Raw genomic sequence first — 25,848 nt, 5'->3', positions numbered from 1 at the left:
TTTTGCTCCCTTTTCTGGCGCCCACTGGATGAACTCGAATCAGCCTTCACTCTTTTCGTTCATAAATAAGCTCTCTGTTCTTCCGTTCTCCCGTTTTTAATCCCTACAGTTCACTCGTCTCCACGTTGTCATTTCTACCAGATCGATCGACTGACTATCTATACGACACTCTAGCGTTTTGTTAATACGTCATAAACGAAAGATAACATCTTTCACGATCCTTGTCTCTTTTTATCTCGACGAATTTGTGCGTGGCACGTGTCAGCAACCACATTGATCATTTACTAACATTTTTCTTCATATAATTCGTTTATGATACACGTTAAAAAAAAAGCGAACAACGAATGTAATAAGTGTTTTGAAGTCAGCATTAGAAAAGAACGTTTCTTTATTTGCGATTACAATCTGTTCGAAATCATATTATTAGAACTTAAAACTAATAAAATGTTGTCTACATTGAGATTCGACTAGCAAAATACCAGACCGGCATTTACAGCGATAGATACAGCGTGTGTAGGTATGTATGTATACTTGGGTACGTTAAATTAGTCACAATGTGTACCAGTTACTAATCTGATTCCCTTCCTGGGAACAACTCGATGATGTATATATAAACAAGAAAATATCAAGACAAAATGGAAAATTCCTAGTGACTTTGGTGAGAGAGATCTTCGATTAATAGAATAAATTCGTCTGTCTTACCGACTCCGGTTAACAACAATGTTTCGTAAATCCAAAGGAAAATCAGCGACAAAAATTTGCGAACATCCTCAACAGAGATGTGCCACGCCGGCTAATCTATACGTATCACCATCCTTGATTTGCAAATTTCAGAAGTAAGTTTAAGGTTTAACACATAAATCGACAGATACAGCAAACAAATTGAAATAATCCCGAATGACGTATGTGAATTAGTAGAATTAATTCCTCCGAGTGAGCAGTGAATTTCTCTAATTTTCATTCCAATATCACTGTATTCGCAGCAGGTTATGTATAGAACTAGCAACGCGTTGACAGAAAATAATCAGGTTCAAAACGAATGGTTGCATTCTGAAAACTGTCCTTTTCTTTTTTTTTAAAGATTTCTGACTCTTACCTGCATTGCGTGCAGGCATTATTATCTTCTGACGCGGATCACATTGGACGGAACACTCGAAAAGTGTTCGTTAGCATTCTTATGCTCTCAGTTATTCCGTAATTTTTCAAAAATCTTACATCATCGAAACCAGGAGGTTAATGTTTCTGAAATAAATGAAAATAAACTTTTATACGTACTCTATCGAATTCCCTACAATTTCTCATATGCACATTCATCGTAATTACTCGAAAATTACCTGCCCGCGATGTAAATTAATCGATGCATTCACAGGCAGCATACCTAGCCTGTTTTCCGATAATGTAAAGGAAATAATTATTTCGTAACAGTTACACACAGTGAAAATCATAGATAACAAAACAGTATGTAACGGGGCATTTAAATGTTTGTATTGTTCATTGCGCCTATTCTTAGTATTTGCTTAATTGCAAGTTTACTGCATGAATACCACGTTAGCAATGGTAATGTTGAACGAAAAATCATATTGCCTTCGAGATACCCATCTAGAAAATAGACAGACAGTGCTGTGGGAAATACTGCGAATCGTTACATCTGCTCAGTGCGTTTCTAAATCGACGTTTTATAAATTAATTCCCAATCAATTTCCAATATAGTTAAAGTAGACAATAATATCAGAGATATTTCGAAACTGTAGCGTTCTCAAAAATATTACAAGTGAATGGTACTTCATAAAATTATTTTAAATAGTTTATTGAAATTTGTTTGAATAACAATTAATTATGCTTCTTTTTCATTTAAAATTTAAAATGATGTTCCTCTCCATTCTTCAATATGAATATATGTACTTTTTTGGCAAATAGCTGATTCAAATGAAACTTTTTTTCTAGTAATTATTTAGTGTTAGTATTAAATTGATTCAAATTCTATGATATGAGGGGGTTATTGATTATTTATTGAGATATCAGCTCACATATAATAATTACGAGCAAGTAAATAACAAATGGATTAAATGCAACATGCAAACGATTTAAATAATCTAAACGTCATTTAATAGATATAATAAGAAATAAATAAGCTTGTCAAAAACATGTAATTACTACATGTAATTACTACTATCGATCCAAGGTTCGTTGAGAAGAAACAAAAATCCCATCCCTCGAAAAGCTCTTTGAGCATTCCAGCCACAAATGGACAAAGCCCCTCTACGAAGAACAAAGTTCCAAAAAACACCAGATTAATTTCGGAACTTCCCCAAGATACAGCTGTGCACTTTGGAAATTTCTATGGGATCCAGGAGACTGTAAATAAAGCACAAGCGGGTAGAGTGAGAAGTTCCTTGGAATCCACTGCTCCATTTCGCAAATTAACGCCGAGATTTGAATTTACTAGACAAATGGTTCAAAAGTAATAAAATCAATGTACACTTATTCTTTGGTTTCTCACTTTTATGCAGAATCTCATTTTTGCACGTTTAAAATGAAAGAGAAGGGGCGTGCGTGCGTATGTGTGTGTGTAATTATTATACCATACTATCCACTTAATTTATATGGTGATAATATTAATTATATATTTCTCAAGCGACGAAGTAACAAGCAAGTCTACATGTTTTCTTCGAATACTAATAGTTTCTGAGATATTGATAAAAAATACCTTGCATGCACTACATAAAACATTACCCACATGTGTATATAAACATTACCTTTTCCAGTAATGACCAGTTTAGTACTAATAGGCATATTGATGCTGTTGTATTTTTATTTCGAAAGGAAATCCCATAGATACTGAGACCAATATCGTTATTAGGTCGTTAGCAGCGAGCGCTACTCGGCATTCTCAACAGACCACGATGACGAAGGCTGTTGTACATTAGTAATATTTCAATAAGCAGCATTTAATATATTTTTAGTAACATTTGTATACGCATCGTTCCTCTATTATGTCAAAAACACATTTTATTAATTTCTCCGAAACTATTAAATATCCAAATACGACCGAGGTTTTTCAAAATTACAATCAAAGATTCATTAAAAATTTCCTACAAATGTCTTCAAAGTTTCGGTAATGATGCAAATAAATAATAATAAAGAATACTGATTAAGACGTAAGAAAATCATTTCCCGATTAATTTCTAGACTGGAACGAACAGTTGGTACAGAGAATTACGCACGACAAGTGTCAGATTTACTGGAAGAGATAGTGGAACCAGCTCATTTCAAACTGCATTCACTACCAACCAAGAATTCAATTCCCGACGGTAGACACAATCCTACGGGATTCCCACTATGGTATAAGGAACCTTATAAGATGCCGTTAGTATGCCTTCACTTTGTTATGTCATTCGATCTATTCCGTAGATAAGATCGTTTGCGTTGCTACAAAATAGGATAAACTTTGAAACGTCCTAATTATTTAGATCGATTTAGATCTATTAAGAAAGAATGTGGATTGGCAACGAATAATGGAATTAAAATGGAATCCCAAATGGATTGAGTTGCCTGATATTTTAATGGACTGATTAATTTTTAGGCTCATCTCGAGTGAGGTTTACAAACTTTTACAAGAGAAATTCGATGGCTCCGAGAGGAGGGCGAAAGATATTTTCGACGAGATGCCTTCGGAAAAGAACTCCCTAAAAGAATGGAGCGAAGACAAAGAAATGTCTCCAAGAAATGTCGAACCCGGAAATCTATTAACGAAGCCAACATTGTCACTGAAGCAAAAGACAAATAAACCGTAATTCTTGCAACGCTGACTTGTATACATATATACAGGGTGATCCGCAACTGGTGGTACAATCGAAAGGGAGGTGATTTTACATGAAAAAATGAGTCGAAAATATAGAATAAGAATTTTTCACTTGAGGCTTTGTTTTCGAGAAAATCGACTTTGAATTTTCGCCGGGTACGGGTGCACTTGATCACGTCTCGTTGTAATGGATCTCACTGTAAATCACTGTCTTCATGGAAAACGTAAATTACGAACAGGTAATGTAATAGAATGTTTGAAACAAATTTTACTCTTACAGAAATTGCTGAAAATGTTGCCCATCCTGCTGAAAACATAATTCTGCTCTTCTAATCAAATTTCTATGACCGCTTTCTAAGGTATTCGGTTGTTTTAATGTATAAGAGACTACAATAATCTTTTCTTTCGATTGCTCGCAACTTGTGATTTCTTCAGAATACTGAACTTATGATTTTTTCAGAATACACAACACACATTTAACATGATTTCATAAATAAAAGTCAAGCGGAGTCAAGCTCAGGAGAGCGTGGTGGCCAAGCTATTGTTCCACCACGACCAATCCAACTTCGGTAATGTTGGTTTAAAAAATCTCTCACAGCTTGGAAAACATTTTCGTGATATTGGAAGTATTTATCAACATAACTTCAATCGAGGCAATAATGTACAATTAGATCCGCTATATCGGGGCATGATCAAGTGCACCTGTACCTGGCGAAAATTCAAAGTCCATTTTCTCGGAAACAAACCCTCAAATGAAAAATTGTTATTCTATATTTTTGACTTATTTTTTAATGTAGAAGTACCCCCCTTTCGGTTGTACCACCACTAAAGGATTAACCTGTATATATATATACACACATAAAAAGTTTTCACGAATATCCGATTTTTTAATTCTAGATCGTACGTCATCAACTGATTTGCTATCAAATTATTCAATTTTAAAGATAAAATATCAGTTAAATCGCTTATTGTACCAATTAAGTCATTAAATTGGAGAAGTTAAAATAAGAGAACAAAGAAAAATCTTAGGGTACCGAACATCGAGAAATTGTATTTAAAGTTAGAGGATTGCAATGTGGTTTCCTATTTACTAAAGTAGGGTAACTTTCTTTGAATCGGAGAGTTCACAATTGTTTTCAGTTCAGTGAAAATATAAGAGAGCACAAGTTAGGGTCCTCGAGAGCACAAGTTAGGGTTATCGATTATTCCGCCGACTAAGCCAAATAAGTTATTGATGTATCTCGAACGAAATCAGAAATTCAATTTTCCTAACAGAGAAAGCTTTAAAAGGGATAGGAAATTGAAGCTGATTAATCGCAAAAGAACAAAATAACAAGTTTCATAACACTCCAAAAAAGAGAAGTAATATTTTTCAACGGCGAATAATATATCTTTTTAACAAAAAAGTACATTGTATATACATTGGTTTATTTCTTCGAGAAATTATACAGAATGGTGTGCAGCGAATCAGAAACTAATGCGAACTAAGTTATTTAACCACCGAAGTAATTGGTTTGCTGAAGTATTATATAACTGGAAGTAGCTCACCTGAAGTAACTCATATTTGTCAAAAAAGAAAACCCGATATTATATGTTGTGTGGTTCATGCGAAAACGATTCGGAACACAAAAATCCATTAAGTTAATTCTAATGCAATACAATGTGATAAATGGCAGTTCGTAGTTAGAATAAATCGCTGTATTTCAGTAACAAACGTATTCAGATCACCTATTATTAGTTTTTTTTCTGAAGAAACACATCAATAATCAGTCCCATAAAGAGAAAAATTGCACCACAGACGATTACGAGAAACTTACTCTTCTCGTACCACTTTCAACCATTGAACATAATGCAAGGCTATTTGAAGTATAGTAAAATATATCCCATGTTTCGTATATGACAACACGCGTCTCTTTTATATCTGTACTTCACGCAGCTTTTTTTGTTCTTTTTTTTCTTTTTTTTTCTTTTTTTCGAGCTTAATGTGACTAGCTCCCATCAGAGTGATATTTTTGAGGCCTTCCCTAGGTCTTCTTCCACGAGTAATACATCTCCAAGGGTCGATTGACGCGCCAGAATTTATCATTGACTTGTCTCAATGTCTGTGATCCGCTTAAAACCACTAGTTGTCCAGGAGATGGTGCTATATAGATGCAGAAATTGAGTAGTCTATCCGATTCCGATAATTCTGTATCTAAATCTAATGTTAATCGCATAGCCAAGTATTTGCTCAAATGATCCACTACAAAAATTAATATAGGTTACTTTCAATTGCCTCTGGAACTTAAACTTGTTCCATCAGGATTTTTCATATATTTACCTGTAGCATTTGCTGTTGTCTTGATATACCGAATACTATTTTCCTTCAGAGCTTTTATTAGTGAATTATCGCCAGACATCTCCGTAGGATGTGGTTTAAAAACAAGTTCGATCTCATTTAACATTAAAGGTTCACTAGGACCTTCACCTTCCGTGTCTACCATGGAATCACCACCGCCAGTCTCAGCTTCCGCGCTAGACGAATCATTCTCTGAATTTTGTAAACTTTTTTGTCGTTTTGGTGGTTTAGGAATTTGATTAGCTGGGTTTGGCGATGGTGTGGTTGAATTTCTGGATGTAGTACCTAAAAGTAATGATTTTATTCACATCAACTTCATCTGCTGAATTAAGAATTTACTTAACAGCCCTAGGAGAAACACCAAAAATGTAAGAAAGTGTACAGTATGTGCTATAACTGGATGTAGTGGAATATCTCATAAAAAATTAAAGATGTCAAATATAAATTAAGATACAAAAAAATATTAAAAATGAATGAAATATTTTTTTCTTTTCAAATGAAGTAGTGAGAAATTTTAAAATCAAGATTGAATTTCATTGCAGGTGTGGATAAAAGCTTTTGTTGCAAACAGTCAAATTAAACAAATTATTGGTATAATCATTATAATCTGGTAAATGAAGATTCTACGAATTCAGAGAGAAAGAGAGTGTGTCTTCTAGAGAGTATTCTAAGTAGACACTAATTAAGTGTCTACACCAACCTGAAAGTTTAGAAATTTGTATTACATTTCGTGTATTTTAAATATTGGATATTATTGATATGAGAGTAAATAATATGTTTCATTAAAGAGATAACTTGACCTTGGAATTCTTCACACTGCTTCCCACAGAAAAATTGTTTTAACCATCCAATACTTCCCTCTGTATCGAACCATTTTTATACAAACATTTCTTAATGCAATTTTTCAATTACTATATTTCTGTTCTTTGTTACTTCATTTAATATATTATATGTGATATTCATAATTATATTTTGTATGTTCCCATTAATTTTTTTCTGAGAAAGTTGTCCATAAATTTTAGTTAACAAAGCATATATAAACACATTTTAATCACAGTTTCAACTAAATTAATAAAATATACAGTGAGTGTGCTGTTGATATCAGAAGTGCTAAGTGTTGTGCTTAAAATTTCAGTCAGGAAATTTGATTGGGACACCATGTTCTGCTCTGTATGCTCAAAAACAATACATGCAAGTATACAAGTGACAATTTTTATAAATCATAGAGTTGTTATTGCAAACAAGTGAAACACAAAATCCTTCTTCCAATACAATTATCGATAGAATTTGCTTAATTACCACCGCTACTGTTGTTTAAAGGTCCAGTTGTACTCTGAGAGGAGTCACTTTGATTCGCAGCATTCATTGGGTTTGGTGTAGCTGGTGCACTGGCATTTTGAGAGTTATTATAGGATGTTGCATTGTTGGCATTTTCTGATTCATTCGCACATTTCCTAGATCTTTGAGGACGATTTTGACTTTGTAATTTAATCCCTTCTGTAATGGAATTTACCAATGCAGCTTGTGAATGTGACTTGTTTAATTCTGCCAACACTCTTTCCTGATGTTTTTCATACTCATCCCGACTAGGGTATATCTTAGAAATCAATAAATCAAAGTTGGGATCTGGTCTAAGAGATCTTTTGGACACAAGCTTTTTCCTACACGTTGGACATTCCTATAAATAAGAGAGAATTTAACATCATTAAATGCTCCAACTAAGAATGGTTAAAATTTAAATTGACTTTTAACAATATGTTACAATAAGTATGTCAATAACAACAATTAACAATGTACTAACAAATAAATAAATATAATAACTAATAGCAATCTCAATTATATATTTCAAAATAATTGATTACTTTTGCAGAATGAAAATTACAAACTACTCTAGAAGAAATAAATTGATATATTCCATTAATAAACATGCGAATACCTTGACCAAAATAATGACAAAATTTTATAAATGTAACAATGAATCATAGAACAGAATTTAGAATTCGTTTTGAAAAGTATGCTAAAATTATTATATCATTAATAGTTCTTACACTAATCTGCATATAAGAAAAATATAGAGTAATATTTGCGTGGCAATGTGAAAAAAGAAACAGTGACTGAATATTGACAAAGTATTGGCGCTCAATTCCGGTAGAAGGAGAATCTTCTAAACCCATTTTGAACAATAGAAAATAGTAGACACTGTCAAACTGTATCAGAACTACTTCTAAAGACTCGACATACCTTGTTGCCGCTTCTAAGTGCCGTAATAATACAATCCGAACAGAAACGATGCAAGCACTCCTTGGTGGTCATAGTTTTTTTAAGCATATCCAAACAAATTGGACACATAAGTTCATTGTGCAAACTTCGTGGACTAACCGCAATTTCAGTACTATCAGTGATGGCATCTTGTGGTGTACGATGAAGCTCGTAAAGCGATAATTCCCAAGTTTTATTCAAGCCGACCTGTTCCGCGGAAGCCATCTTGATACAGCACAGCTGTCGGCTGAAAAATCTGTACGTACACACGTAACACACTCTAACCGCGGCCACATGCACACGTCTAGTATATAGCGTATATAACGCTAATGCAAGCACAAATAGTAACCCACAGCTATCCAATAACAAATAGTTTTATCTAGTGACATCGTTTCCCATTAGTCAACTGCATTTATGCCAATGTCACAGTATCAGAATAATACATATTTTATTTACGCAAGCCCAAAAATATGAATTCCCGAAGAAAGTTGGAGTTTCGCGTTAATTCTCCTATATTCCATAGTTCCATTTTTCATCGTGGTAAAACTGAGATTCGCAGGAATCTAAACTATAAACAGCGGTTTCTTCTTTAAACTTAGGTACTTTCATTTTCATTGATATGGAATTTTTAGAGAAATATTTTGCTCTTCTTATTGTTTTATATATAATTTGAATTTTATTTTTTCATACGCATTTATATACATTATTCTTTTATTCACAATAATTCATTCTAATCTGTTTTGTTTAAACAAAAATATTAGCTACGTAACCTCGTTATCACTAATATTAACGAAATTAGGCGCGTAGGGCATACATTAAATTTATAAATACCATAGTTTTTCCTTTCGCAAAATTTATAAATTGTTTCTGTTTCGTTACATTCTAGAATTCTACGAGATTTATCTGTAAAACGTCTGTACAACTGTAAACAAAACAATGTCTGGACCTATGGTTTTATGTCAATTGTGGATGGGAGGTGTAAGTAAAAGTTATTTTTTACTTTATATGAAAGCATGATATTAATATTCTGTATCTGTTGTTTCCAGCGAAAATAAGAGAATATTTTGTTTTAGTTAGAACCATATATGACGGAAAGTTTTATAATGAACGCTTTCCATAAAATGGGAGAACAACCACAAACAGTTAAGGTAATGAGAAATCGTTATACAGGCGAACCAGCAGGTTATTGTTTTGTACATTTTCCAACCGATGAAATGGCACTCGATGCTATGCATAAATTGAATGGCAAAGTTATACCCGGTTCAAATCCAGTAAGGATTTCAAACATTTTATCAATATCTTTTTTGTAATTTACATTATTATTATTATTATATTATTTTAATATCAATCGTTTCTTTAAATAATTCATCTATTAGCTTAAAATCTTATTCTTCTTATAATTTAGGCTGTAAGGTTTCGATTAAACCATGCTAGTACAACAGGAAAGCCAACAGCAGAAAGAGAATTTAGCATTTGGGTTGGAGACTTATCGACAGATGTAGACGATTATTCTTTGTATAGGGCATTTGCTGCTAAATATAATTCAATTAGAACTGCAAAAGTAATTTTAGATAGTTCTGGATTTAGTAAAGGATATGGTTTTGTTAGATTTGCTAATGAGGAAGAGCAAAAGAATAGTTTAAGTACTATGAATGGATATAGAGGGTTGGGAACAAAATCATTAAAGATCTGCAACGCCGTACCTAGGCCTTGGAATAAATTATCAGGGTATCGAAGATATATTTTAATCTGTGTGTTTTAAAATGTAAATTATTTCATAATTTTAATAAATAATCTTCATTTGTCTTCTTCCATCACAATTTAGATCAACACCTCCTCAATCTTCTTCTGAATACACACCATCAAATATGAATTCAGATGCTTACAATTATTATGATACATCGTCATATTGGAATAGTTATAGTGCATGGCAGCAAGGTTATTATGAAAGTGAACCTACATCGGATGGATATAATAGCTACATATCCGATCAGAAACCTGAAGAAGATGAATTGGAATTAATTGGTATGAAAAACATATTTCTTTTTATGCATCTACAAATACATACAGACATATATTTATTTATCCTTTAATCATACAACTTTTGTTCATCTTGTGTACATAAATATTTTATACAACAATACCTTTATATCTTATTATTTATATCTTATTAATGCTTCTCATGTTATACATTAATAATCATACATTTTGTACACTTTGTTTTTGTTGACACTTTTGTATAATAAATATACTAACTAATAACACACACACACATACACATACACAAAATAGAAGAAATATCAACAGATTGTATTAAATTTTTAAATAATAAGATAGTAATTTATGTTGAAATTGATTATGCGAAATGATTTTATAATGTGTTTGATAATTGATAGATGTAAAACATTTTAATCGTAATATTTATCATATTATAATCTAAGTAGATAAAAAACATAACTTTTTACTTTATTTTCAGAACACTCAGTCCCCATAGATATCGATAAACTTAATAGAGAGATAATAGAACAAGATTATAATTTATGGGATGCTCTGGAGAGTTCAAAATGGATTCCATGTGATACTTTAGAATTATGTTATTAAAATTTCTGTATATAAATTATTTTTGTCTCATCCATGTCCCTTATAATTGTATAAATATATATTTTTAGTGATACCATATACAATTATTTTATTCTGGAATTCAAGGGGAAATAATTGATTCAATAAAAGTGAAGACTGAACTTTATATTTCAGGAGACCAAAAACTGTTGAATTTTTCGGCTTTTAAAATATTGCGTTTTTAGGAAATGTTACAGGATACTTTACAAATTATTATCTTCTACTCTAAAACAGACGGTATGGCGATTTAACATTTTATGCTTTGAATCTCAACAATTCTGGCACAATCAGCCCAAGCTGTGTTAGCGTTACACGCTTGACACTTATTTTGAAAAGAAACATGAGAAAAAATTATTACAGATATTACAAATTCTCATTTCGTATCAATATCAAAAAGTCTACAGGTTAGGCTAGGTGACTGATATCGATACTAATATCGAGAAAATATTAATTTTAGCTTGAACATTAAAGGACCCTATACAAAAACCATATGTTTTCGCCCCCAACCGATTGTAAGATGTTGAGGAAAATGGAGTAACAACTCGATGGCTCAACGTTTACTGGGCGTACTTATTCGATGTCTCACCCGAAGGTTCGTACAAGAATGCCTTCTTAGGCCATTCGTACTAGCCTCGAGAACACCCTCAACGTCATAGCCCATTCGTATGTTTAGGCAAAGCCCCGGAGAGGGGCGATGCCGCAGGGGAAAGCACACGACCCTCGTTGACCGCCCGTGCACCCTGTTATCCGATATTTCTTACACGATTTTATTTAAACTTTGCACATTTGTAGATCTATATGTGTGTCACCAATTGCCAGCGTCTCTATCTGTCGGGCCTTTTTATAAGGGAGGGGGAGGGGGTCAAAGTACGCATTTAGCGAAATCTTTCGGAGGCTATAACTTTTGACTGAAAAAAGTTATCGACTTGAATTTTGTGTCAAAAAAATCACAAAAAAATTAAGCTTTCGAATGCTATATCATTTTTTCTTTTTTCAGAATTTTTAAGTCATTTTTTATGCATATTTCTAGTTTCTGGATTAGTAAAAAATCGAGAAAAATTGCTATACCCAAAAAAAATTTCCCCAGATTTTAACGAAAAACTCAGTATAAGAAGCTCATTTTATGCTCTTTAAATGGTATAAATCTTACCCTGGGGAAACTTTTCAGACAACCAGCGATTGTAGTGCCAATGGCACCGGGTGGAACTCTACGTACTGTGCTAGCACGGTGCTGCCTCTCAGTTCTCGTAACAGCACAGAGCTAGCACTGGAGCGACACTGCATGTCACGGCACTATCAAAGCACGGCGATATAGCAGAAGGCCGACACGGCGTGCCAATGACACTATCAGCTCACCATAGTGACACGCGTGCCAGTGGCGTGGGCTAATATATACCAATGAAGAAGCTGTTTGCATAAAAATTATAAACGAATATTAAAAATGACTAAACTAAGCAATTTATTTATTTCGATACGAAAATAGATACACTGACACGAAAGAAAGATATAAAAACTTCTTTTTATTATTTTCTATAAACTATAACTTAATACAGCGATTTTTTCAGAAAACTCGTTAATTACTTTATCGTAAAAATACATACACTTAGTTTATAAATATTTTTTTCAACTCATCGTTAAAAATTCATGTAACAAAGGTATATTTTATATTTAATAATCCTTACAAACGATAAAACCATTTACCACAAGAATATATGTACCAAAGGAAAACAAATAATTACGTTCAATATTTTCACCTGAAAATAGTGATACGCTAGTAAAGTAAACGTAACTTAATTAGTTCAACATTTTATAAGTAAATGTATCATTTATTACATTTCTTTAAACAATATGCTGTCATCGTATTTAATACTCTCTATTGGCATGAATTTTCCTGACGAATTGAAAAAATATATATGGCTCTTTCAGTAACTATAAATGTTGGCAAAGAACTACCAAAACGTCTGTCAGTACTCGTATGCGGATATCTAAACTCTGACGTATTTAATTTGTACGGAATAACAGGTGGTTCCCCATTAACAAATGTGACGCCTACGCCAATGCAGAAAAAATTTTTGAATGGAACGATGACACGCGTGTCACGCTGGTGCTGGCGCAGTGTCATTCGCACGCGTGCTACGCTGGTGACTAGAACGTGCTGCCACTGCGTGCCGGCATTTTAGCTAACAAGTGCGGACGTAGATGACTACGGATCTGCTGACACTCCTCGGAAGTGTCGCTACAGTGCCGGTATGGTGTCGCCACCATCTTATCACAGTATACAGTAGCGAAACTCTCTGTCGGCACCTTTGATGTCGGTGTACCATAAAATTGAGTACGCATGCGCGACAGAAGCAACCAAATCGCAGTGCCACCTGGATTTCAATCTCACTTGCATTTTTTTACTCTCTATCTGCCCAACTTATTTTTACGTTCAGTTAATCAAAATTTAATAAAAATAATAAATGTATTATTTCTAATACACTGAAAAACAAGGAAAGAAAGCAAAAATCGAAAAAATATAAAATACACATGTTACTATAACTATAAAAATGTAAGAACATAAATATTATACAAGATAAACAAGAAAAAATATAATGAAAAATACAAAAAATATATTATACATTGTATATTTTATTTTAAAATTTATTTTAAAGTTATTTTATATATACTTAATACCTATGTATACAAATATATCGGTAACAAACATATAATATCTTAAAAGTAAAGGTTTCATTAATGAAAAAAACGAAGATACCATATTTTTAAAATCTTCGAAATAGCTTGAACGTGCTTCAACGCTTTCAAGCAGCTTTCAACAGATACTGAATTCTCTCCAAATTCAGCTTCAGGTTTGGTTAGATATTCAATCGTCTTTTTGTTCGCTAAGAAAGAGAGAGGAAAGAAAAACTAAAGAGCAAGTGAGGCGGAAGTTCAGATGGCACTGCGATTCGGAGCCTTGTTTCGCGCATGCGCATTAAATTTTGTAACACATAAAATCGTGCCAGTTGCACTACTGTATACTGTGGTACTACACAAGGCGTGCGAATCGCTCGAAGGCTGCATTGGCGTAGACGTCACATTTGTTAATGGGGAACCCGTTTTTCCATACAAATTAAATCCGTCAGATATTAGATATCCGCATACGAGTACTGACAGACGTTTTGGTAGTTCTTTGCCAACATTTATAGTTACTGAGAGAGCCATATATATTTTTTCAATTCGTCAGGAAAATTCATGCCAATACCCAGATAACCAGCGATTGTAGCGCCAATGACACCGGGTGGAACTCTAAGCACTGTGCTAGCACGGTGCTGCCTCTCAGTTCTCGTAACAGCACAGGGCTAGCACTGGAGCGACACTGCGTGTCACGGCACTATCAAAGCATGGCGGTTATTTTCCGTCTTTATGCACTTGCAGGAGGTCGCTTAAATAGATATTAAGGAGAATGGGTGAATTAACTGTCCCTTGTTGGAGGCCATTACTGTCTGAGAAACACTTGGTCGCTGTACCTTGTTTGTCCGGTACAAAGAATTTCTTTTCATAGGTCATATCCCAGATTATTTTTGTTAAGTAATGGGGAAATTTTGTTTTTACTAATTTATAGAAAAGTCCGTCCAGCCAAACTGTATCTATTATGCTATATTGGAATCGAAATCCAGACTGTTTCAAGTGTTTGATTTGACAGTTGTTTGATTTGCAAAAGTAGATTATTGAATCATTTATTACTGTTTTAATACCTTGCTGATATTAGATAGGAGGCTGATAGGTCTATAGTTGATTGGATCACTTCCATCTTTTCCTCTTGTTTTTAATAGCGATTATTTTCGTAGTTTCTTAATCTCGTGGAAAATAAGCAATGTTGAGACAATTGTTGAATAATATGGTGTAGTGATTTATGTATTGGAGAGGCAAGTTTTTGAGGACCATGTTCGAGATGCCATCAAGGTATTTTTCAGTTTATGAAAGTTGGAGAAGGAGTTTGATGGAATGGAGTCCTTGTTAGGCTGATATGCTGTATTGATGGGTGTAAATGTACATAATATGGAATCGTTCTATCTGTCGTGTGTTAAATCTTGTTCGATTTTCTTTGCTTTTTGGTTTATAAGAGGAGAAAATTGTTTCAAGTCTATACTATCGTTTGGCGTGTATATTGATTCGATGTGTGTACCTAGAATGTTTAATAGGTCCTCACGATTTGTGATTATAAGATTGCTGTGTGAATCTGATATAAGATCAGTTCGGTTTATGTTAGCTTTCGAGATTAGGTTGGAGTCATTTGGAGTGATTTTGAGGGATTCTAAGGAGCTGAATTCTTTTTTGCGATATATCTGTTTAATGTTTTTCCAGTGGGTGTTTACTGATTCGTGGAAGGCTGTTTCAATTTCGTGTTTGATTTTTAGTATTTTTAGCAGCGTTTTCAGGGTTTTTAATTTTTTTGGTGAGCTGGTTTATGACAATTTCGGGCTCTTCATTCAGTAGCTCGAAAGAGTTAGAGATTGGGACATTCGCTGTGATGTCCTCTATTGTTGATATGTCTGTGCTCTTTTCTGTCTGCATTTAAGTGTATGTGTTCTTACCAGCTGCCATTTTGATGTGTAAGGACTTGCTTAGCTTTCGATGGAGAAATAATATGGACTCTGGTCCAGTGCGGTGGGATTTGCTTCATCTTGGTTGATTGCTTTGCAGGAAGCGATCCGCATCCTTGTTTGCTATGGTGCACTTTGTCACTTTGTCACTAATTAGAATTGTTTTAATTTTTGTCACTTCGGCGCGCACGTAGCTACGGCTTGCCTTTCCGAGCGTCGCCGACTGTTTTCAGTAAAAAGGCTAAAGTTTCTATTTTCACACTTTTACAGCTGTCTTCGAATACGTCCTTACCTTTCGGAGGTCTAATTAAGACTGCGTTTTGTTTTTATTACGTTTATTTATTACGTTTTACAATAGTATATACTTTAAATAAACAAAAAGTATTTCTTGCTATTATCACTTTAGATTTATTTCGTGTTACATTCAGTCTTTTACCTTGATATTTGCTATCGTGTCAATGTATTCTATTTTGCTCGTTGTACTTGTCTTGTCTATAGTTATTTCTTCTTGAATTGTTTATGTATTTTTGGCAATGCTCTCAAGCATCTTTTTTTGAATATTCTAAGCTTTCCCATTATTGATGCCCCGATATTACACCATATCTCACATCCGTAGGTGAATGTGGGTTTTATTAATAACTGATGAAATATTAATTTTGAAGCGGCTGCGCTGCTTCGGTTTGCTGTGCTGTAAAGATGTAGGAAGAAAGAAGGAAGGAAAAGAGAGGGGAAGAACGTTTCGTCCTGGGCCTGCTAGTGGACTCATCAGTAAGGCTACCTAGCAGGCCCTGCCTTAGACGCTGGGATATTAAGGACAGTTCAGAACTTCTATATATTGGAAAGGATGGGTCATCGGGTACTTTCAGGAAAGTGTAAACGGTGCTATCCCTCTAGTGGCGAGTGTCGGAAGGCCGCCACACGTGTTTCCAATCGCTCGAGAAGTAGGAGAATCTAAAGGTGATATTAATTATATATGTAAAGTGAACTGTTGCTTTCTTTAGGACGTTTTTTAGGAGGATGTTGTGTATTTTGTCATGTCCAGATGCTTTGTTGTTTTTTAGTTTTCTGATTATGTTGAGCATTTCTTTGGGTAACGTTTTTCAGATATGATGGGGGCCTTGCGGGTTGGTCGTGCGTGTTTCGTTGAAATGTTTTTTTGATTATCCTGTAATTTGAGCTGTAAATGATATGTTTTTGCTATTGTATGCTGCTTGGTAGATGTTTGCGTAGTATGCTGCTAGCGTTTCTGCTTTATCCTTGTCCGTGTGGGCTGTATTATTGTTACTTGTTGTTAAGGGGGTGTATGCTTGATGTGTTTACAGGTCGAAGAATAGTACTTTTTAAAAGTACATGGAGTAGGATTGCGTTTTGGGAGTGTAGTTGATCCAAGGTTGTGTCCTGGTGGATTATGATCACGAACAATGAGAGGGGGGTTGAGATACCTTCCGCATTTGCTTTCGTCATCTTGTGCCTCGTAACGATTTTATTAGGGTTTTGCTCTAGGTAAATTTTTCTGTCTTCTGACGCAAATGTGCTTAGTAGCTCTCCCTCGCATTACGAATTTCCTTTTTTGTACTGTTTTGTATCCGTATGTGTGAAATTCAATGTTTTTGATTTAATATACGTTTAACACTATTAGAGGCGGCCTTTCCCTGATAGACTGTTTCGGTGGCGTTTCAGTTTCGTGGCTAAGTAACACAAATGAATTGTTTATGAGGATGTTAGCTACGACGTTCTTGGTGTCTATGGGCGATAGCTCATCGCAGTACTTCCTTGGCTTGCGTCGGAGGGATAATGTGGAGCTTGGTCCTATGCGATAAGGATGGCTTCATTATGTTGATGCTGGTTTGCGCAGCAAGATCCGCGCCCTTAGTGTGGGGGGTGCACTATGTCACTTTGGGTGAGCCGATTTTGCACTTTTCTTAGATATGCATTTTTTAACTTATCTCGAGCACTACACGTCGTTGGTAATCACGATATGCCTTACAGTATGCTGTCGGTACATATCACGTTTTATGACCTTGCTTGCTATTTTTCGGAATCACTGCTGATTTTCAGGACGTTCTTACCCTTCGAAGGCTAGGCCGAGAATGTGGTATGATCATTTGACATTTGATATTTTGTTTATTTGTTAGCGTGAGCGTTTTACATAATATTACAATATCCCATTGTTACAATGTATCTTGTAGTGATTCTGTTGCGTTACCTATCGTATTATTTATTTTAGTACTTAGGAACTATTGTACAATTTATAATGTAAGTTTATAGGGAAAAAAGATATACATAAAATTTCGTAAAATACCTATCTGCAAGATGTTTTGAAGTATTGTTATGTAGAACCGGAGGGGGGGATAGTCTTTTTAGTTGGCGGTCTTATTCTATGTTAGTTTTGTTAGTTTTATTTACATGCTATGTACAGTTTGTTTGTATTTACATTGAGTTATATTAACATTATGTTTATTTGTATGTTCCTAAGGATAGGGTTTATATGATTTTTTAATTGTTTGTGTAGTTTGTTATTTATTTTGGTAACGTATTCTGTTATTTTCGGTATGTATTCACTTGTTTGTTGTTATCTGCGGTTTATTTATGTGACAATGCGCTGTTATTTGCCACACCGAAGCAGCGTATATTATTTTAGATCGTTTGAGTGCGGGCTATAGTAAGAGCTTGAGTTTGATGGGGAGATTTAGTGACTTGAGGAGATTGTAGTATCGGGAGACGGTTACTATTGCTTTTTTATTTGCTGCTGTGATGTGATGTTTCCAGATTAACTTGGTATCTACGTGTATTCCAAGGTATTTTTTTGTAGTTTAATGATGACGTTCTGTTTTGTATCTAGGTAGGCAATGTTTTTTTGTGTTACAAGTATTGCCTCTGTTTTATCGGCGTTTGTGAAGTTTCCATTTCCGTTGTCAGGCTATTATTAAATTCGTAGCGTTTTGACATCTAATAAGGGCTTTATGAGGCAATAGGCTTGCTGAGTAAAGTGCAATATCGTCCCGCATATCCTGCTATGTTTATATTTTTTGGGAGGTTTAGAAAGACATGAGCTATGTAAGGATTAATTTGTGCAGTGAAGGACGGATTGTCATTGCTTCGTGTTGCTTGTTGGATACTTTCATAGTAAGCTGCCAGTGCCTCCACCTTTTCTTCGTCGGTGTATACGGTGACGTTATTTAAGATCAGTGGTGCGTTTGTGTATTGATTTTACAAATTCAAGAATTTGACTATTTCCAGTAGGATTTGTCTTTTAGGTACAGTTTGCGTAATTTTTTACCCCTTGGTGTATTTCTCCATTCTGATATGTGTTGGACGTGTCTGGTGAGTGAGATTAGAATATATTTCAGGGTCGGTGTTTGGTACCTTTGTTAGAGCGTACGAGTATTGTTTTTATGCGGATCGTGTGGGTTATGTGAGGAAACAGGTTATTCTGGCATGAGACGTAGTGTTTGTGTGATATTGCCTGTGAGGCTGCGTGCGTAATGTTTCTGTTGATGTTGGCTATTTCTGTATCAATGTCTTCTGTTGTGTTAATTTTTGGCTTTGTACATGCTTGTTAATTACGTTTCTGTATTTATTCCAATTTGTTATATGACAGTCAAGCCGAGTGAGACGGGAGGCCAACCGAGGATTGCGGTGTGGGATAGTTGGGATATAATCGACTAATCACCACACAGAGTTTGTTGTTCGTCTTTTCTTTATTCAATTCGCTTTCGAGCTCGTGCTCTCGGTTCGCGTGATCGTCGTCGACTGTGTCGCTTTCTGCTTGCATTCCTACCACGTAGGGTTCTTTTCGGCCTGCGTCGTAGGGGTTTTTTTTGGCCTACGTGATTTTTATCAGTATAACTAAGTATACTAAGTACCCCGACCGAGACTTTTCGAGATGCGAAATGACAACGGTCTCGGTAGGGATTCGTCGTTGTCAAGTGGCGACAAAAAGGCTGGGTAATGATCTGAGGAGCCTGCCGTAATAGTGTGGTGGTTGTAGACTGCATTAGCTTTATCGGTTCCAGAACCTGGGTGTCCAGGAAGTACCCATCCCCACCTCCTCGTGGTGGAACCTGGTCGTCGGGTTTGCCTGGCGGCTAACGGGGCTCTGGGGTTATTGAATAATACTGCGACTCCGGGGTTTGGTGCATCTATCGATTTGCCCAAATTAGTCCGAGCCACATTCATAGAGCAAAATTGAATAAGACTGAGGCTGGCAGTCTGGATCATTTATAAATTTGGCCAAACTGATCCATCCTAATTCAAAAAGGGTCAGAGTGAGCGTGTTCGCTTACACGTAGTGAATTCGCCTCCCCGAGGTTCCCCGTAGGTGCTCCGGCGGTTGGGATTCGTCCCCTCTGAAGGGCTCACCCGTGGGAAAGGCACCGCGGCACATCTGGATTTTTCCATCGCCCCTTTCAGTGAGGTGGGTGTAACTGGTTGGTAGATGGGTAGATCCGTCTGGGTATACCCGTATGGGTGAGGAATCACGTCCGACCACCGTTCTGGTGTAGGGCAGACAATAACTCTGCATTGGCTTTATTTGTAATGAGGAAGTCTAGGGTGCTGGGTGCTTGATTTGGGTGGTGGGTTGGTAGGTCAGATCTGTAAATGCATGTATTTGAATGTTACGGTTCGTTGCTATTTCGTACAAGACTTTCCCGTTGTAATTTTGGGATTGGCAGTATCAGAGTCTATGCTTGGCATTGAAATCACCTACAATTAAGTTGGGGTCGTTGCGTATCAATGTTGTGATGATTTGTAGCACTACTGTAAATTGGTAGAAAAAATAAAAAAGAAGACAAGCATGTCGATATAGATGTAGAGCGTTCTGTAAAACACGTGTGACAAATAAAACAACACTTGAAAACAAAATATTAAATGTAATTTTTCCTTTATTTAATTTCCTTATTATTTAATATTACACTGAGGAGGCCACATCTTTTAAGGTGATACCATTTATTAGTTAACTTTGTATTTTCGAAAAGGTACCATAAATTTTACCATAAAAATCAATAAATATAAATTAAATAAATTCACTTGTTCATGGTTCCACTAAAGTTGGGAATTTATATACTTACAGTTGCAGAGACAAAATTGAAATTTTTAAAACTGTTTTAGCGGGCCGCTATTTGTTCAGCCCTGATCTAGTCATACATCAACGATTAATCGAAGTGGATTTTTTTATAAAAACTTTGTAATCTTTAAACTGTAGAATAAAAAATAATTTTTGTTTTTAATAAGTTTTTAGAACGTAACCAGCCTTTTTGTACTAGCTCTGAATCTCATACAATACGGTTTCACACAACACGGCATTTTCTAGGAACCTAACTACTGTGTTATAGGAGGGTTACCGCTATATGAAAGAAAGGATAGGAAGAAAAGAGAGAGAAGAATGTTTCGTCGTGAGCTTGTTAGTGGACTACCTAGCAAACCCTGCCTTAGACGCGAGGATGTTAGGGACAGGTCAGAAGTTGTATATATTGGAATGGATAGGTAATTGTGCACTTTCGGGAAACTGTAAGCGATGATGTCCCTCTAGTGGCGAGTGTCGGGAAGCCGCCACAAAAGGTTACCGAAACGATGTAGTTCAATTCGATTCAATATATTATAATATGTGTAGATTGTCTTTAAGCTCGTTCTAATAATATCGTACAGTGTGGCTGGACTTATTTAATCATCTTATAATTTTATCACTGAAAATTATTTATTCATTTTTCCATAATATGTAGATATATATTTCACTGTTTACATTGAAGCGGCATGCTTCATGTAGCTATAGAATAAAGGAGGAAGAAAGAAAGGAAGGAAAAGAGAGGGGAAGAACGTTTCGTCCTGGGCCTGCTAGTGGACTCATCAGTAAGGCTTCCTAGCAGACCCTGCCTTAGACGCTGGGATATTAGGGACAGTTAAGAACTTCTATATATTGGAAAGGAGAGGCTAGCGAGTACTTTCAGAAAATTGTAGGCTGTGCTGTCCCTCTAGTGGCGATAGTCGAAAGGCCGCCACAACATCAATCATCAAACTTTTATGAATTTTTGTATTTAAAATCATTTTGACCTTAGTTATTGTACTATAATGATAGAAATGTTATTTAAAAAGTGTCGATGACATGAAAATTAAAAAAAAATATTGTTGCGAATCAGGCGCTCCTCGGTCATTATAACACAGAATAAAATAACTGATAACTGTTTAGAACACTTTAATCAACTATTAATACACAACTATTGTAGCAATTCGTAACATGTCTGCTTTCTGACAGTTCTCACTACTATCTGACTGCTTGTAGTTATCGATCGTCTGGTCTACCACAACCGATAACTGTTTCTTTGCCATTACTAATTGGCCATGGTATTACACATGCCCAATGTTCAACGTTATAATTTCTATTAAAATTGCTTGCATATAGGTTTTACTTCTTCGAACCAAATAATACTTTTCTTTGGCTATTTTTTAAATTATTAATAAATATTTAAGATGTTAAAGTTAGGCACGACTCCGTACAAAAACTATAACATTTATTAAAGAATTGTTCCCATGCGATTCCTGTACCGACGAGTTGGTTTATAAGATTATTTATTTATTTGTTTGTTTGTTTATCTATCTATTTATTTATTTATTTATTTATTAGCCATCATAATATAATTGTATAAACCACTTATTAACTTGAGTACTTTTTCAGTACCTCTTATAGTATTGTGGCGGCTACGATCGCGAAACGCCACGGGCAGTCGTTAATGATGGCGGACGACGCTGCCCCAACGAATCGCCGTCTATTTGTAGTCGATTACGCGACGAAGACGCAGTTTTTGGTCGACACAGGCGCCGACCTCTGTGTAATCCCGAGAGCGATGGCTCGTGCCAATCGGGAAAAGTCGCAGTATCTTCTCTACGCGGCGAACGGGACGGAGATCCCTACGTACGGGACAGTGACAATAACCTTAGACCTCGGGCTACGTTGGCTAACCTGGCGTTTTGTGGTAGCCGAGGTGAGAAAACCCATAATCGGTGTGGACTTTTTGTACCATTATGGGTTACTAGTCGATGTGCGAAATCGTCATCTGTTGGATCAGACGACGTCAATATCAGTGTCCGGTTGGACGACCAAGCAGGCCTTGTCGATCCCGAGCATTAAAACCATGCATGGCGGTTCGATGTTCCACGAGGTGCTGCAAAAATTCCCGGAGATAACTCGGCCAGAGGGATCACCGTCGCAGACTACACATTCGACCGTGCATTACATCCGCACGACACCGGGGCCGCCAGTGACAAGCAAACCCCGCCGACTTGCACCCGATCGGCTGAAGGCGGCGAAGAAGGAGTTCGAGACCATGATGCGGTTAGGCATCGTTCGACCGTCGGAGAGCAGCTGGTCTTCTTCCCTGCACATGGTGCCGAAGAAAGGAGAGGACGAATGGAGACCCTGTGGCGATTACAGGGGTCTCAACGCACGGACGCTGCCCGACAGGTACCCGGTGCGGCACATCGAGGATTTCGCGCAGGCACTCCATGGTAAGACGATATTCTCTACCATCGATTTAGTGCGCGCATACAATCAGATTCCCGTCGCCGCGGAAGACGTGCACAAGATCGCGATAACGACACCGTTCGGGCTGTTTGAGTTCCCGTTCATGTCGTTCGGACTACGTAACGCGGCACAGACTTTCCAATGATTCATCGACGAGGTGTTACGCGGGTTGGATTTCTGCTACGCGTACATCGATGACATCCTCGTCGCCTCATCGTCCGAAGAGGAGCACCGACAGCACCTGGAGGAGCTGTTTAAGCGACTGAAGCAATACGGCGTGGTGGTTAACCCGTCGAAATGCCACTTTGGAAAGTCCGAGGTTAAGTTTTTGGGCTACCTTGTTAACGGCGAAGGTTCTCGGCCATTAGAAGACAAGGTGGAGGCCATCGCGAGATACCCACAGCCTACCACAGCGAAGCAGCTACGGCAGTTCCTAGGTATGCTAAACTTTTATAGAAGGTTCACACCTAGGGCCGCACAGGTGCAGGCGTCCCTGAACGACCTGTTACACGATGGCGTCAAGGGTCGGGCGCCGGTCAATTGGACCCCCGAAGCAGCCGCGGCTTTTGAAGAGTACAAGCGAGGCCTTGCACAAGCCGCGCTGCTGGCTCATCCTAAGGCGGACGCGTCTCTGTCGCTGACATGCGACGCATCAGACTTCACCGTTGGTGGAGTCCTCCAACAACGCAACGGCGATCATTGGGAGCCGTTAGCCTTCTTCTCGAAGAAACTCAGCCCCACCGAGAAGAATTACGGGGCCTACGACCGAGAGCTGCTGGCAATCTACCTGGCCATTAAACATTTCCGCCACATGGTGGAGGCGCAAACGTTCACGGTGTTTACCGACCACAAACCCATCACGTTCGCGTTCAAACAGAAGCCGGAGAAGTGCACGCCCAAGCAATTCCGCTACCTGGATTTCATAAGCCAGTTCACGACGGACATACGTCACATCGCCGGAAAGGATAACATCGTCGCCGACGCCCTATCCAGAGTGGAAACGCTAGAGGAAGCGTTGGACTACGACGCGCTAGCGCAATCGCAGAGCAGCGACGAAGAGCTGCAGGCATACCTGCGCGACAACACCGGGACCACGCTCCACCTGAAGAAGGTGACCCTGCCAGGGACCAGCACCAGCGTCTATTGTGACGCATCGACGGAGACCATGAGGCCTTACATCACTGGACCATTCAGACGAGCGGCCTTCAACGCCGTCCACCGCCTGGCGCATCCCGGAATCAACGCGACGGTCAAACTCGTAACGGAGCGTTACGTTTGGCCGTCCATCAAGAAGGACTGCCGAGAGTGGGCTCGAAGTTGCCTGGAATGCCAACGGTGCAAGGTGACACGGCACGTGCAAGCACCACCAGGCAACTTCGCAACGCCCTCAGGGAGGTTCGAGCATGTACATTTAGACATTGTAATTTTACCGATGTCTGAAGGTTTCAGGTATTGCCTCACCTGCATCGACCGCTTCAGCCGTTGGCCTGAGACGATACCTCTGAGGGACCAGGAGGCAGCCACCGTGGCGCGGGCATTTTACGAGGGTTGAATCAGCCGGTTCGGCACGCCCGCGAGGATCACCACCGATCAAGGTAGGCAGTTTGAGTCGCACCTTTTTAAAAACCTTACTGAGTTGACAGGTACGACCCACTGGAGGACCACGGCCTACCACCCGGCAGCCAACGGCATGGTGGAACGTTCCCACCGACAACTGAAGGCAGCGATCCGCTGCCACGCCAACACCACATGGACGGAGGTACTACCAACCATCCTTCTGGGCATCAGGGCAGCATGGCGAGAGGACCTCCACGCGACATCGGCGGACCTTCTCTACGGCGAGTCTCTACGCCTGCCCGGCGAATTCCTCGCCCCACATCCGGAAGCAGCGGACCACCGTCCAGAGGACTTCGTCCAACGACTGCGCCAGCATTTCCGCAGCATCGCTCCGGCTGCTGGCAGTCGACACGGCACACGTCGTACATTCATCTTTAAAAATCTACCGGAGGCGGACTACGTCTTCTTACGCAACGACGCGGTTAAAGGGATCCTGCAACCGCCGTACGATGGACCGTTCAAGGTCCTGTCAAGGACCGAAAAATTCTACACCCTGAACATCAGGGGCAAGCGGTCAACGGTCAGTATTGACCGCCTGAAGCCAGCCTACGTCATCCAGGACGCGGATGATAGGCCAACATACCACACGCCGCCGGAAGAACCACGGACCCCGTCAGCGGTAACCACCCCGGAGGCACCACACAGGACGACACGATCCGGGAGACGTGTTCGTTTCCCCGATCGTCTACAAATATCGTGATTGGATCAATCACTGGCAGGGGGGTGATGTGGCGGCTACGATTCCTAGTATTTTCTAGTCGTAAATTTTCTAAAGAAATAACAATGCGTTCCTACGACACAGCGCAGGTCTGGCCACCGCGGGTTAGCACTTGGCGACCAGGCCCGCGCGTTTCCTAAACCCGATACCCGTCTGGTTTGTGTCCATCATCTGGGCCAAGCAATTGTTTTCCTTAAGATTTCGTCGCGACTGAGCATTGCCAGTCGCGTACAGCAGATCCTTAAACTTGGTTTATTTATGACCAATTTCCGTCTGTTACGTTTCGTGGAAACGTTCACTCTCCTCGTCTGTGCATCTATCCTTTTCATTCTGAGATTTCCCATCCTCTTCCATACGCATTTTTAAGGGACGACATTTTCGTCCTCGCGA

At 37.9% G+C, this 25,848-nt stretch overlaps 4 protein-coding genes across 5 annotated transcripts in view; 2 read left to right on the top strand and 2 right to left on the bottom strand.

Annotated features, from left to right (window-relative positions):
• Nucleotides 1-651: 651 nt before the first annotated feature.
• On the top strand, nt 652-3,990 carry LOC143423847 (uncharacterized). The gene is made up of 6 exons (XM_076895453.1): nt 652-836; nt 2,183-2,461; nt 3,190-3,366; nt 3,584-3,790; nt 3,829-3,863; nt 3,920-3,990. The coding sequence occupies exons 1-6, from the start codon at nt 721-723 to the stop codon at nt 3,988-3,990; spliced, it is 885 nt and encodes a 294-aa protein (XP_076751568.1). The 5' UTR covers nt 652-720.
• A 1,382-nt stretch (nt 3,991-5,372) lies between these two features.
• Nucleotides 5,373-8,657, bottom strand: LOC143423767 (E3 ubiquitin-protein ligase RING1-like). The gene is made up of 4 exons (XM_076895323.1): nt 8,382-8,657; nt 7,440-7,818; nt 6,123-6,425; nt 5,373-6,044 (listed from the first exon to the last, which is right to left on the bottom strand). Exons 1-4 carry the CDS (start codon nt 8,622-8,624, stop codon nt 5,827-5,829), a joined length of 1,143 nt encoding a protein of 380 aa, XP_076751438.1. The 5' UTR covers nt 8,625-8,657; the 3' UTR covers nt 5,373-5,826.
• Nucleotides 8,658-9,249: 592 nt separating this feature from the next.
• On the top strand, nt 9,250-11,128 carry LOC143423860 (tRNA selenocysteine 1-associated protein 1-like). Of its 2 annotated transcripts, none has more exons than XM_076895468.1 (5): nt 9,250-9,377; nt 9,473-9,670; nt 9,805-10,127; nt 10,225-10,424; nt 10,876-11,128. In XM_076895468.1, exons 1-5 carry the CDS (start codon nt 9,336-9,338, stop codon nt 10,998-11,000), a joined length of 888 nt encoding a protein of 295 aa, XP_076751583.1. In that variant the 5' UTR covers nt 9,250-9,335; the 3' UTR covers nt 11,001-11,128. The 2 variants fall into 2 exon arrangements, with proteins under 2 accessions (XP_076751583.1, XP_076751584.1); XM_076895469.1 differs by having other exon boundaries at nt 9,446-9,670.
• Nucleotides 9,711-25,848, bottom strand: part of LOC143423858 (protein krasavietz-like) — a 210,011-nt gene continuing 193,873 nt past the window's right edge. Inside the window, exon 8 of the mRNA XM_076895466.1 lies at nt 9,711-9,720. The gene's annotated coding sequence lies outside the window, so the exon portion shown is untranslated. The remainder of the gene's footprint in view (nt 9,721-25,848) is intronic.

The sequence above is a fragment of the Xylocopa sonorina genome, chromosome 5 (genome assembly GCF_050948175.1).
Source record: "Xylocopa sonorina isolate GNS202 chromosome 5, iyXylSono1_principal, whole genome shotgun sequence".
Lineage (NCBI taxonomy): Eukaryota > Metazoa > Arthropoda > Insecta > Hymenoptera > Apidae > Xylocopa > Xylocopa sonorina.
The sequence above is the reverse complement of the archived record's forward strand: the minus strand, read 5'-3'. Positions and strand labels throughout refer to the sequence as shown.

Coding starts and splice junctions, on each gene's coding strand:
- LOC143423767 (XM_076895323.1), bottom strand. CDS start 8,624: ATGGCTTCCGCGGAACAGGTCGGCTTGAATAAAACTTGGGAATTATCG. Junction 7,819..8,381: donor CACTTAGAAGCGGCAACAAG/GTATGTCGAGTC, acceptor TCTTATTTATAG/GAATGTCCAACGTGTAGGAA. Junction 6,426..7,439: donor TTTAAACAACAGTAGCGGTG/GTAATTAAGCAA, acceptor CATTACTTTTAG/GTACTACATCCAGAAATTCA.
- LOC143423860 (XM_076895468.1), top strand. CDS start 9,336: ATGTCTGGACCTATGGTTTTATGTCAATTGTGGATGGGAGGT. Junction 9,378..9,472: donor GTCAATTGTGGATGGGAGGT/GTAAGTAAAAGT, acceptor ATTTTGTTTTAG/TTAGAACCATATATGACGGA. Junction 10,425..10,875: donor AGATGAATTGGAATTAATTG/GTATGAAAAACA, acceptor CTTTATTTTCAG/AACACTCAGTCCCCATAGAT.
- LOC143423847 (XM_076895453.1), top strand. CDS start 721: ATGTTTCGTAAATCCAAAGGAAAATCAGCGACAAAAATTTGCGAACAT. Junction 837..2,182: donor TTGATTTGCAAATTTCAGAA/GTAAGTTTAAGG, acceptor TATCGATCCAAG/GTTCGTTGAGAAGAAACAAA. Junction 2,462..3,189: donor ACTAGACAAATGGTTCAAAA/GTAATAAAATCA, acceptor ATTAATTTCTAG/ACTGGAACGAACAGTTGGTA.